This window comes from Ylistrum balloti, unplaced genomic scaffold, assembly GCF_031769215.1.
Source record: "Ylistrum balloti isolate Yb309-2 unplaced genomic scaffold, AGI_CSIRO_Ybal_v1 Utg371490, whole genome shotgun sequence".
NCBI lineage: Eukaryota > Metazoa > Mollusca > Bivalvia > Pectinida > Pectinidae > Ylistrum > Ylistrum balloti.
In genome coordinates, this window is record NW_026782771.1 from 330,394 (window position 1) to 342,141 (window position 11,748).

Here is an 11,748-nt window from a genome sequence, read left to right on the forward strand (position 1 = left end):
TAATTGCACTCAAATTTTACAAGCATATAAACAATTTGTTTCAGGTTGGATTTTAATGTATACAACCTGTTTAAGGGACCTTATCATTTTGGTCAGACTTTATCATGATCTCTAACAGAACTTACAGTACATAAACCTTCAAGGTCATTGTTCTAAAGAAGACAAGTCACTTATTGAACATAGACTCTCAAAACATAGAAAAAAACCGGTATCAATTTCTATCACAAATCATTCCTGTATTCAGAGCTACAAAACTAGCTCAGTATCACAATCTCTATCAAAGGGATATTCCGTGCAAGTTAGTATTTCATGGGATCTCTTAAAGATAACTGTACAAAATCATCGAGTTATGTTCTTTTGGAAATGGTACACCTCAATTTACCATTTATAAAGGTATGTCACAATTAATTTGTGGAAATTCACTTCATATAGCGAGATCAATTTACAAATGTTTGCGCGGCTCTGCTTGTGTCATAACAGGTTTGCTTTGCAAAATGAAATATTTGTGTAAATTACAAAATCAACATCAAGCCTAATGAAGTAATGAAACCCCGGCAAAAAAAATGTAGTGAACAACATACACACCTTTTTTTTTTTAACCAAAACTCAATTCCAGATATCATGATGAGATGTATTTAGATGTTTGACTGGGAGTATTTCCACCAATTTCGCCTTCCAAACTGACCATATGAGAGATATTTTTATGTTAACAATAGTTTTAAAAGCCATTACAATGAATTACTGAAAGGTACAAACCAGACTGAAATTTTTCAACTTGGGCGGAATATCTCTTTAACTCTCCCAATAAGCAAAGTAGTATATTTCAAGATATACTATCTCATATAACAACAATCTTTTTTGTAATTTGATCAACAAACTTGTAGACTATAAAACAGAATATAATGAACATTTTTTTTATATAATACTTATGCTTTTAAAAATCAATCACATACATTCTGTGTACCGTTACACACAATACTTTAAAATATTTGAGAAAAAATTCTAATGATTGAAATTTTTCTCTCCAAACCGTTCCCAACAAAACAAAGAAAATATGAAAAACATTTCAAAATTAAGTAAGATAATTGAATATGATGATGATAATGGAACATTCCTCAGTGGTTAGTAGGGTAAAGATTTCTGTATTTTCCCAACCAGCAAGTGTTTGTATTCATTTAAATAAATGAAAAACAAAACACATGAAATACACGAAATTTATCATTCTGATAAGAAGAACATCAAAAGGATTAACAATGACTCCTTTAGGTTTCAAATTCATGATGAGACTCAAAAGTATTTAGGAAATACAGAGGTTAGAATGTTGTACTAAATGTCTGAAGAGTTGAGACCAATGACAACATACTTAATCCAGTTTTAATGGCGAATGATTACACAGTAACCACACCAAACATCTACCCTACCGAGATTTATGACGAGGTGATGAGAGAAACAACCTTTGAATTCATCCAATTTTCAGATATTTTTGTCTTACCTGCACTTGCAATGGTTTTAATGAGCTTATAAATCTAAATGTTTTAGGCAGTTAATGAATATAGCTCCTCATGAATGTATTTGTGAAAAAAAAATCACAATTGAGATAGAAGTGATATGAATGTTATCATAAATAATTGTGAAATACTCTACATCTGCTGTTGATTGTTAACAGAAAGTTATTGAGCAAATGAATATGACCTCACAGTTTACTTCTAGAACATCATTCTTGTCTATCCTTCCTCTCTATTACTTTTTTTCAGTTTAATGGGTTATACCACAACTTGTCAACACTCTCATTCCATCTGACTTATAAAACACAAATGTCTCCACTCACAATGGCTTACTGACATGTGCTGTCGCACAAATAAAACTGTTGCACAATGAAAAATTTCCAGACAGAAAAAAAAGCAGACTAGATTATCAAGGAGTGAAAAATGGGCTTCATCTAAGAAACAAAAACCGCACTTTTAGAATAATCATCTTTACAAATCTATTCATTAATATTTACTTCCATTTTTCAGAAATAATGGACTCACTGTAATGTTTATTCTCCTTAAGTCTTCAGTTACTGGGTAATCATAAATTTTAATCTTTTATATACTGTGATCAGGATTTTACTATAAGAACATTTATTTTCAATGTTTCATAAATATACAAGGTTGAAGGTATACAAGTCTGGACCCCAAGTTTGTGCAATATATGGCTTCACAATTTGCAATAAGTGAAATAAACTCAAAATGAGACTGGATGTGAGTATGCAATCGCTGACAGATTGTTAAATACATATAACTGCTTTTTTGTCAGCAGACACATTGAAAGACTGGCAATTGCAAAAACAAAAACGGTTTGCAATTAATTCTTGTTCAGAAATTGAATACCACTGTGAAAAATTTAATCTGTATTCATTTCATTGTCAACATTTTCAATAGGTTCTCTAATTTTTCTAAAAGCTAATTATTTTGTAAAAATAAAAAAAAATTGCATAGAATTAAGAGTATTGCATTTAAGTAACAGCAATATAGATGTTTGTTGAAAGTGTTCTTTGATTTTTGATTTTTTTTGTGAATTACTTTCAGTTATTCTTCCTTTTTTGTGCATGAATTTCTTACAGTAAGTTAAAATACTGGTACAGGAAAACACTTTACACATATCAAGAAGAAAAAGATTGCGATGATTCAATACAAGGCTTGAACCAGCATGGAAATCATCAAACATAGAATCCTGCATTAAAATATTTTCTTGTATTCCACAGTCAATATATAGTAAATATCATAATAACGACTGAGGTAAATTGATAATATCAGGCTAGAAATGAAAGATAGAGAGAATAGTTAATCCAACGAGATTTTCTTGCCTTTGTATCCAACAAACTCTACATCCTCCCTGTTAATTGGATCAGCTTGTGTACCTATAGTGTATGGTGGCAGTCAACCTAAGTTTCTAATTTTATTGACCTCTGACCTATCTTCACTTATCCTTCTTTGTTTCTACGTGACCGTTGGCCACTGATGAGCCGTTTGTTGAACCTGAGCCATTTTCTGTCACTTTTCCATTCACTTCTCCATTAGCTGCTGCTGCTTTCTTTTGTTTCTGTTGAAATGAAAAAAAAAAAACCAAGTTACTCAAAATTAAGTCAGTCATAAACAATAATTACAATCTAATTATAAAATTAAATAGTAGGATTTTGTCAAGACATGGCTATGATTGTTTTTATTATGAAAAGACATGGATACAAGTGATAATGTTGAAATGATAAATCATAAAAACTTAGTCGGACTTTGACTGCTAATTCCATTACCAGTCAGAAATAATCAAATAAATAAAATCTTTCAGTCTCTATGGTTTTGTCCACAATCATTTTCTAATTGTAAGTGTTTGAAAAAGGTTTTCTTTGAAAACAAAACAATGAAAATATGTTCAATAAATGATGTTTTTGTATAGAGTATTACAATTTTGGATATCTTCAGACAAGTTATCAAGGTTTCTGCTTTGTAAATTGTAAAGACACTTCAAAAATCGTCATCTTTCCTTGACAACCTGCTCATTATTAGATCAGAGGTAAGTGAAATATGAAACATGTTTCTGTGATTTGGATATGTTGAAATGTAAGATGTCTCAATGATATGGATCTATAGACTGAAATATTTTCCCTTATGCTTGTTCCTTGGTACTTACTTTGTGATATTTCAATTTCATACATTCTACTTATAACAGGATGTCTTGACAATACAGAGTATTATACACATATACATTTTTCTTTACTTTTGTCTTTTTTTTTTATTTTCAAAATTACTATAAAACTTTGCTGTTCACTAAAGGGAGGTAATCTAGTAGTATTATTTGTAAACTAAATAGTTGCATTGATTTACCTTGCGCCTTAGTGATATGATATAGGCATGGAAGTAGAAATTCAAGAACAGCAATAGTATGCTGAAGGCGTATAGGCAAAGAGCCCAATGCATCCATTCAGGAAAATCACAACGGAAATACAGGGACTGAGCAGCGTGTATGATGCCGACCACAAACTGAATCTAAACAAAACAAAAAGTCAATCAATAATTACCTGTAAATGAGCACTGGGCTTCTTCATATAGGCTTGTATATAAAAGTTGAGGAACAGTGTGATAATTGTTACACCGTACACTAAGCCTGTATACTGCATCCATAGAGGGAAATCACATCCCAAATACAGACTTTGAAATCCATACACCATCCCAATAAAGAATTGTAACTATGAAGAGAGAAAGAAAACAACATGCGCTTTAGAACTTTCATACCGTTTTTGACTGGGGTTGTGTAGTTTATCAACATATCTTATTTTCCTGACCAGTGATAATTCAATATTTTGTGAAATATTTTACTGAATATTTATTTTTTTCTTTATCAATAAATTCATCGCAAATATGAACATAAATTAATTTGTAATTACAATTGCCTTTGAAAATATTTGTTTCTGCTTTGTGGTATATTAAATCCAAACATAAAATTTTGTGACAGTAAATTTAATTTTTCAATTAAAATTCTACATCTTGTTGGTTTTCAACAGAGACACTTACATGTTTATTTTTTATCAAACTTCTAGTAGGAATTATGTGTTACAAGCTTTACTGATTAAGTGGCAATATTACAAATGTACAAAATTGTTTGTAATTTGATGCTGAATTCAGAAAATAATATGTGTATAACGAGATACAGATTTTTTACTCTGGAAATATGAATTGAAGTTTTGATTTCAAAACTAGCAAAACACAAACTGATTGATGTTCAAACACCAATTAGGATTAATTAAGCAGTACAATGCTTAATGAGCATGCTAGAACAACATTGCTTCACAGAAAAGCAGGAGTAAATGAAATTGTATGCACATGCTTTGAACAGTCATAAGAACACAGTTACGTTTACAAGGCAAGCCCATGAAAACACTACATAAAACTGTACAGTTTTACTGATGAAGTCTCCTTGAATAAAAGTCAATTTCTTAGCCAGAATTACACAACTTGTACATTTTCAAATTGCAAAATTCCATATGGGACACAGAATTGAACTAGTGTGGGTTTGAAAGTCTGTGTTAAGTACAAGGTTGTTAAAATGTATAACTGTTGTCAACCTGTTACTGTCGAAACCAATCAAATTTGATCTGACATATTGGTAAGTTATTCATTTCCTGGTATTGTTATCTTACCTTTAAAGATAATTGCCAGATCAAAAAGAATTACCAGATAAAAGAGAATTACCCCAAATCTGTGCAAGATCAAAGTCAAAGAAAATTACGACTCCAAAGCTGTAGTAATGAAATTCCAGAATCATTCTGAAGACATGGATGTGAATGTGTTTGTATGGATATCACATTAATATAACAACTTTCAAAATGTTTTACTGTTACTGTCATATCGAAATGTCCATGTAACTTTGTGTTTCACTTCATATTTTGTCATATTATTGTACAAAGGAAATTATTTTTACTTTGAAGGTAAGTATTGATGCAAAAAGGAATTCCTTAATATATAGTGCAATACAGTATGAAACATGCACGTATCTAAACACAGTTGTGAGGTTGAGAGTACCTCTATACTCAAAAGGTCTTAGTTTGCCAGATTGCAGATGAAATAAACGTTTCAGTCAACCCAAGTAAACACCGTGTTTAGACATTGTGTTACACCAGATTACATTGGCAAATTTGTGCAGCCTGTCAAAATTTTCCCACTGAGTTGAACTCCTAACACTGATGTAGTAAGGTGAAACTTTCTTTCTCAAAAGGAATGATTTTCATGCGATGAAAAATCATACATATATTTCTGTCAATGTTGTCATCATCAAACTATAGAAGAAAATATGACAGAATATTGTTATCAATTTACTGTAGGTTGATTAAAAATAACAATATGATAATACATTAATAATGATATATATGAGCGATATATATGATACATATATAAATATTGAACTGTGTAGAAATGATAGTTTATATTTTATTCTAAACATCCACACAGTGATACCAAACATGTTACAAACTGTCTACCATACAGAGAAGCCTCTTTAGTCTTGTTATCAGTACTTACAAACAGACCTTAAAACATTTTCATGATGTACAAAAATTGTAATTAAAAGGTCCATTAGTCCTTTAAACCCAGTCTCAGGAAATGTTTTTTCGGTTATGATCTTGATAATGTAAGATAAAAGTAAGTTTCCAGCTCCAGTATAGTATACCAGTAATTTACAATAAAATGTGCCTATCATAGTTCTCCTGTAAATTACCAACAAAAATCTCCATTTTATCTATCATACAGCTGACAGATAAAACAAGATCTTTTTTTCTTTCTTTTCTTTTTTTTTCAAGATTTGATTTATTGTTGACTCTTGCTATATAAAATAAATCAATTTTTATATTTTTGCACATTCACCAGACATATTAAACTGATATGTTTTCTTTTTGATGCTTTCTTTGTGAGACATTTCATATTCTAACAATAAATAATGTCATCAAATCATGTAGACTCATTTTCTAATAAATTACTATGTTTTACTTTAAACAAAGGCATTAAAAGTAGACTCTCCATCCCTTAAATACCTTGGACTAATGAGGTTTCACTACACACATCATACAGCAACAAAGAAAAAGGCTATCACAGAGCTAAAATAAATAAACTATACACCAGAAGCATATAACACACAGCCTGATCTTTATACTTACCAGCTGAAGAATGGTTAGGTATCGCTTCCACCACAAATACTTCTGCATGTGAGGTCCAAGGGCAGACAATCCATAGTAGGAGTACATTAACACATGGATGAAGGAATTGATCATTGCACCAAAAAAGGCTGTAGATACAAAATAAGGTCAATAGCACATTCAGTTCTTAATATGAAAAACTCTTACAAAAATCTTAAATGCACCATTACTGTGTCTTACTTAAAACAAAACATGATTGTAATACTTCTGCACTTCCTACAAAGCATTCAAAATAAAAATGGTTTTAGAAATTGGTAAACTTAGTTTTTAAACATAAAAAGATTAAGTTAAATATTATTATTCTTGAGTTTGACTTTGTTTGTTCAATTTTCTTTTTAATGTTTTACACATTAATTTGAAAAAAAAAATACACAAGCTCCTGCAAATTTATTTCAATGGAAAGTCTTATCTTGTCCAATAAGAAAATTACAAATACTTACATTGGCCACCAGCGACCCACTTGACACCTATATACCACAGTGGAAACATGGAAGCATGGTGGTACACATGTAGAAAACTAATCTGATTGTTCTTTTTTCTCAACACAAAAAATATTGTGTCCATCATTTCCACCAACTTTGATATATAAAACCACCAAAGGGCAGAGGCAATCTGAAAGAAGACAAAGAAATTGGTTACAAAATTCAGCTTAACTATAGAATATCTTTCAGAAATCTATTTTTCAAAATATTGTGATGCAAGCTTAACACCATCGTCTTACTGTACATACAAAACATATTTTAAACACATGAAAAAAAAATACATCTTAAGCAAACTCTTCCTAATGTATTACAGTGAAGAGTTCTTGAATTATGTACAATGATGCATGTTTCTTGGAAATAACAGTTGTTGTTAACCTATACTGATAAAGCAATCCATTGCAGTTTACAAAGTAAGTGATAAGTAAACATGTGACCATTCCCTTGTGTTTCATTCCCCGACTTGTCATTCTTACATACAATTATTAGTATTACGCAGGTGTGCATATTCATCAAATATTATTACTGAATTTTGTGGCCTCAATTTGATATATATACCTGTCTTTATCCCATATTAATTTAATGTTTGGTTATAAGCCAATGCATTTCTATGGCAGTTCAGGATAATTTTACAAATACTACTGGTGTCATTGCTAATGAATAAGCCGTCCTTTGTTTTTTATTTTGAGTCAATGGCAATGCTTGACAATCGATATTGAATTCTGGAGCCAGTATACTTACATTGTATTCATTGGGGTCGTAGGAGTATTTGACAGACTGACACTGAAGACTGTAACCAGCTCTGTATGCAGATACAAATAGCTGAAATTTAAAATAAAACAATTATGAAAATAGATTCTCAAAGCTAATTATAAGCATTTTTTATGATCCTGAGGATTGCTTCAATGCAAATAATTTAATTATCCCTGAAGCCTCATAATGATCTCGGAAACAATCCAAAATAAATGTAAATTGGACATTGTTGGATGAGAAAAATACCAGTTTCACACTTATTTAACAATTCAGTTTTACATTGCAATTATGTAGTTTTTGCTGTTGTAACTGGTAACTGATACATTCACACTACCACCTTAAGCACTTAAATGTATACCTGTTACAGGTACAAATTCAAATGTCATCAATTAAAAACTTCTAAACCTGTACACTTACTGTATATGATATATGGAAGTTTAGAGCAATAAGTCCTAAATTATAGAAGAATAATGTGTATTTGAACTTCATAGGTTCCCTGTTAGCCATGATTCGCTTGCCAATGATCACTGAGAATATGTAAATGATGGTCAATGCAATGGTTGGAGTGTAGCTCTGCATTAGGGGCCAATCCTTCACTCTGGGATCTGTCAAAATCAAAAACACGTTTATAACTATGTATATATGAGCGTAATGACAATACAATAAAGATGGCTTCACTACCATGACCATAGCTTCACTACCATGACCATAGCTTCACTACCATGACCATAGCTTCACTGATTTTAACATTATTTCATTAGGCCTGAGTTTCTAAATATTCATATTGAGTATTACATTTTTTTTCACACATTTTCATGATGAAAATATGAAAACAAAATTCCTCCCATCCCCTTTCCTGCTGTGAACCAATACAAATTGGGAGAAAGGAACCAGTGGATTTTGGTAATTCTCCCTCTGTCGCCCCAATCACCCCCACCAGCCCTCCCATAAACTAATATCAACAGGAAAGAATCCATCAGCTGTTGATAATTTCCCTGAAACAAAATAAAACCTAATATTTTGATAACTTCCCCATTCAAAATAAATATATCATACCATAGTAGTGGTAAATGGAATCAGCCTACTGAATTAATCAAAATATATCCTCCCATAAAAATCAACGCCAAGGAAAAAATAATCAGTTAATAATAACTATGTTGCTTCACCATTATTGTGACTTACCTGATATAGAAACAGCCCAGTCCCAGAACTTCTGTAACTCATAATACTTGTCTTGTAGGACTTCCATCTTGTTTGGATATTATTACTTCCAATCTAAAGTATCTGTAAACAAGACAAGCATTTGTGCATGGTCACAAAAGTGATAGATATAGCCATTTCTATTGACATAATCAATTAATTCATCAAGTTGTTTCTGTCTTTGTAAAGATTAAATGAATTTCAGATTTCAATGTTCTGTCAACCTTTTCTATTTTAGAGAATTGATGATTGCCTTAGTTTCCAACTCAAATCAAAATATGTCATGTTCATATTCAGCAGGCCACATGCATACCTTAGGAACAGACATTGAGGTAAATGTGTTGTGTATTTAACAAATCCTGGACCTTTTCAAATTTTAAAGTAGAAAGGAATCACCATCATGAAAATAGACTTTTTGACATTGTATTGATATACATACAAATGTACAAAAGTCTCAACCTTTAAACTTCAAAAATACCAGTGATGACACAATACCTGTGGATCTAATAAACACAGACTAACAGATACATAAAGAACAAGATGACAGAGCTTGATACTCTTGTTCATTTTAAAGTTCTAGTTATCGTATATCCCTAACGAGCCTGTTAGCCGTTATCCCATTACTTTGTACCTGCAATAGTCAAGTTAAACCAACCTCAAATAAGTCCTGTATACAGTGGTCCATGCATTTTATACCTAATGGTATAATTAAATCTACTTAGGGTAAAGGTCCAAAGTCTGCTTTGAATATTGATAAAGTTCAAGTACAATACAAACATATTTATCAAAAAAATTCTGGTAACATAACCTGATTTCTATGTAGGGTGTGATTGGCACACAAACTACAGTAAAACCACAGAATTTTACAAGAAAACATGACTGTTTTCTGAGTCTCTGATGCAGAGTTTAATCTTCTGATAGTATTTACAAAAAAAAATCTGATCACATAAATAAAATTTAACAAGCATTTTATAACGACAAACGTGAATTGGGAAAATCTAGATTTGATTATAGAACACCTACACATGACTTCTTTTTACTCAATACATTAAGTAAAGATATTTAGGGTTCATTGCTGTTATGAAAATAGCATTTAGTTATATTCTCTTTATAAATCCAATGTGTAATTATAATCAGTATTTATGTTGGGTCATCAATTTCCATAAAACTGGAGTTTGAGCAATCTAACATTTATAACTGATCAGGACAAATTCAGTAAACAAAAACCTTAACCTGCATAATTGACTTTTTTATTCAAAATCACATGAATTAAGCAGATATTCTGGGGACAGCTTTTCATATCAAGAACAATGTGCTAAACTGCTAAGTTAATTTGACCTGTCTGGCACTTTACTTGTCTTTTGTCAAATTGTCAACAGAGCAAAAGACTAATTATGACCTTTCATGGTATTCCTGTCTGGTAAAAGGGTATGCAATGCAAGCATGAACAGGGTATTTAACCAGGCCATGCTCAAACCTGCTGGAACATCCAAAGGATTTATTGTGACAACAACTCAGTATTTAAGCCTTACTTACTACAGAACTCTGTGTACATGTACCATTAGTGACACACAAGCTTACAGAGCACTGTTAGCTTAAAAAAAATATTGCAATATTCAGACTTAAAAATTATTTTATATCAAACATCTTAAACTTTAAATGAAAAAAATCATGTCTTCTCGCTAATCCTAAGATTTCTTTAGTTATATGTAAACACATGTAATAAATCTAGCATATTTTGATTTTAATTTGATAAGTTATTTTGAATAAGTAAACTGTCTATACCAGTGGCATTAAAATAGAACTATGGGGAGAGTTTAGGAAGTGACTACCGCTGTGTATTTATCATATTACCCTTGTAAAGTGATTTATAAACATGTACATGCCAGACGGTAAATAATGATCATGGCTTCATATTAACCCTTGAACTCACAGAACTTTTGTAGTTACCTTAACACCAAACGGTAAATAATCTTTTCTCACTAGCTTACAATAGAAAAAGTTAAAAGGTTACATTCAATAGTAATGGTCACTTCAATTTGAGAATGAGAACATGTCATATTGGTCTTGCAGGATTTGGACAGTTTTCATAAATCAAAATTGATCACAAAAATACTACACATTAAAGCTTCTGTTATATGGCTTCTTAATCTAATACAACTAGAACAATGAAATTAAATGACAATTCACAGTTTTTATAAACAACTCTTAGAATGTCTTGGTAAGAACTATACATGATGTATCAGAAATATAATACTGATACCCAGGTGAATGAATATTTAAATATTTTGTGCGTGTCACTGAAAGTAAATAATACTTTACTAATCTATAACATATCCAGGACATGGATAACTTAGTGATTCTGTCATTATGTAAACAATATAAGTTAATACTACAACTGATATTTACAGACAGTTTGCCCCCTAAGTACAGTGCCATATTTGAAATATTTGTACAATGAGTATATTTAGACTAATTTACCAGGTGATACATGCATAACCTGTTGTGTAATTAATTTGTTCTACTTTGACTTTAGTCATATTCAACTATATTTTTATCAGGTATCTGGATTTCAATGCTTCTTGATGTTAA

At 31.0% G+C, this 11,748-nt stretch overlaps 1 protein-coding gene across 1 annotated transcript; it reads right to left on the reverse strand.

Annotated features, from left to right (window-relative positions):
- Window positions 1–2,961: 2,961 nt before the first annotated feature.
- LOC132562696 (elongation of very long chain fatty acids protein 4-like) lies at window positions 2,962–9,205 on the reverse strand. Its single transcript, XM_060227450.1, has 7 exons — window positions 9,139–9,205; window positions 8,374–8,561; window positions 7,945–8,025; window positions 7,165–7,336; window positions 6,686–6,813; window positions 4,058–4,225; window positions 2,962–3,084 (listed from the first exon to the last, which is right to left on the reverse strand). The coding sequence occupies exons 1-7, from the start codon at window positions 9,203–9,205 to the stop codon at window positions 2,962–2,964; spliced, it is 927 nt and encodes a 308-aa protein (XP_060083433.1).
- Window positions 9,206–11,748: the final 2,543 nt, after the last annotated feature.

Coding starts and splice junctions, on each gene's coding strand:
- LOC132562696 (XM_060227450.1), bottom strand. CDS start 9,205: ATGGAAGTCCTACAAGACAAGTATTATGAGTTACAGAAGTTCTGGGAC. Junction 8,562..9,138: donor CTGGGCTGTTTCTATATCAG/GTAAGTCACAAT, acceptor TGATTTTGACAG/ATCCCAGAGTGAAGGATTGG. Junction 4,226..6,685: donor ACCTAACCATTCTTCAGCTG/GTAAGTATAAAG, acceptor CTCTCTTCATAG/TTACAATTCTTTATTGGGAT.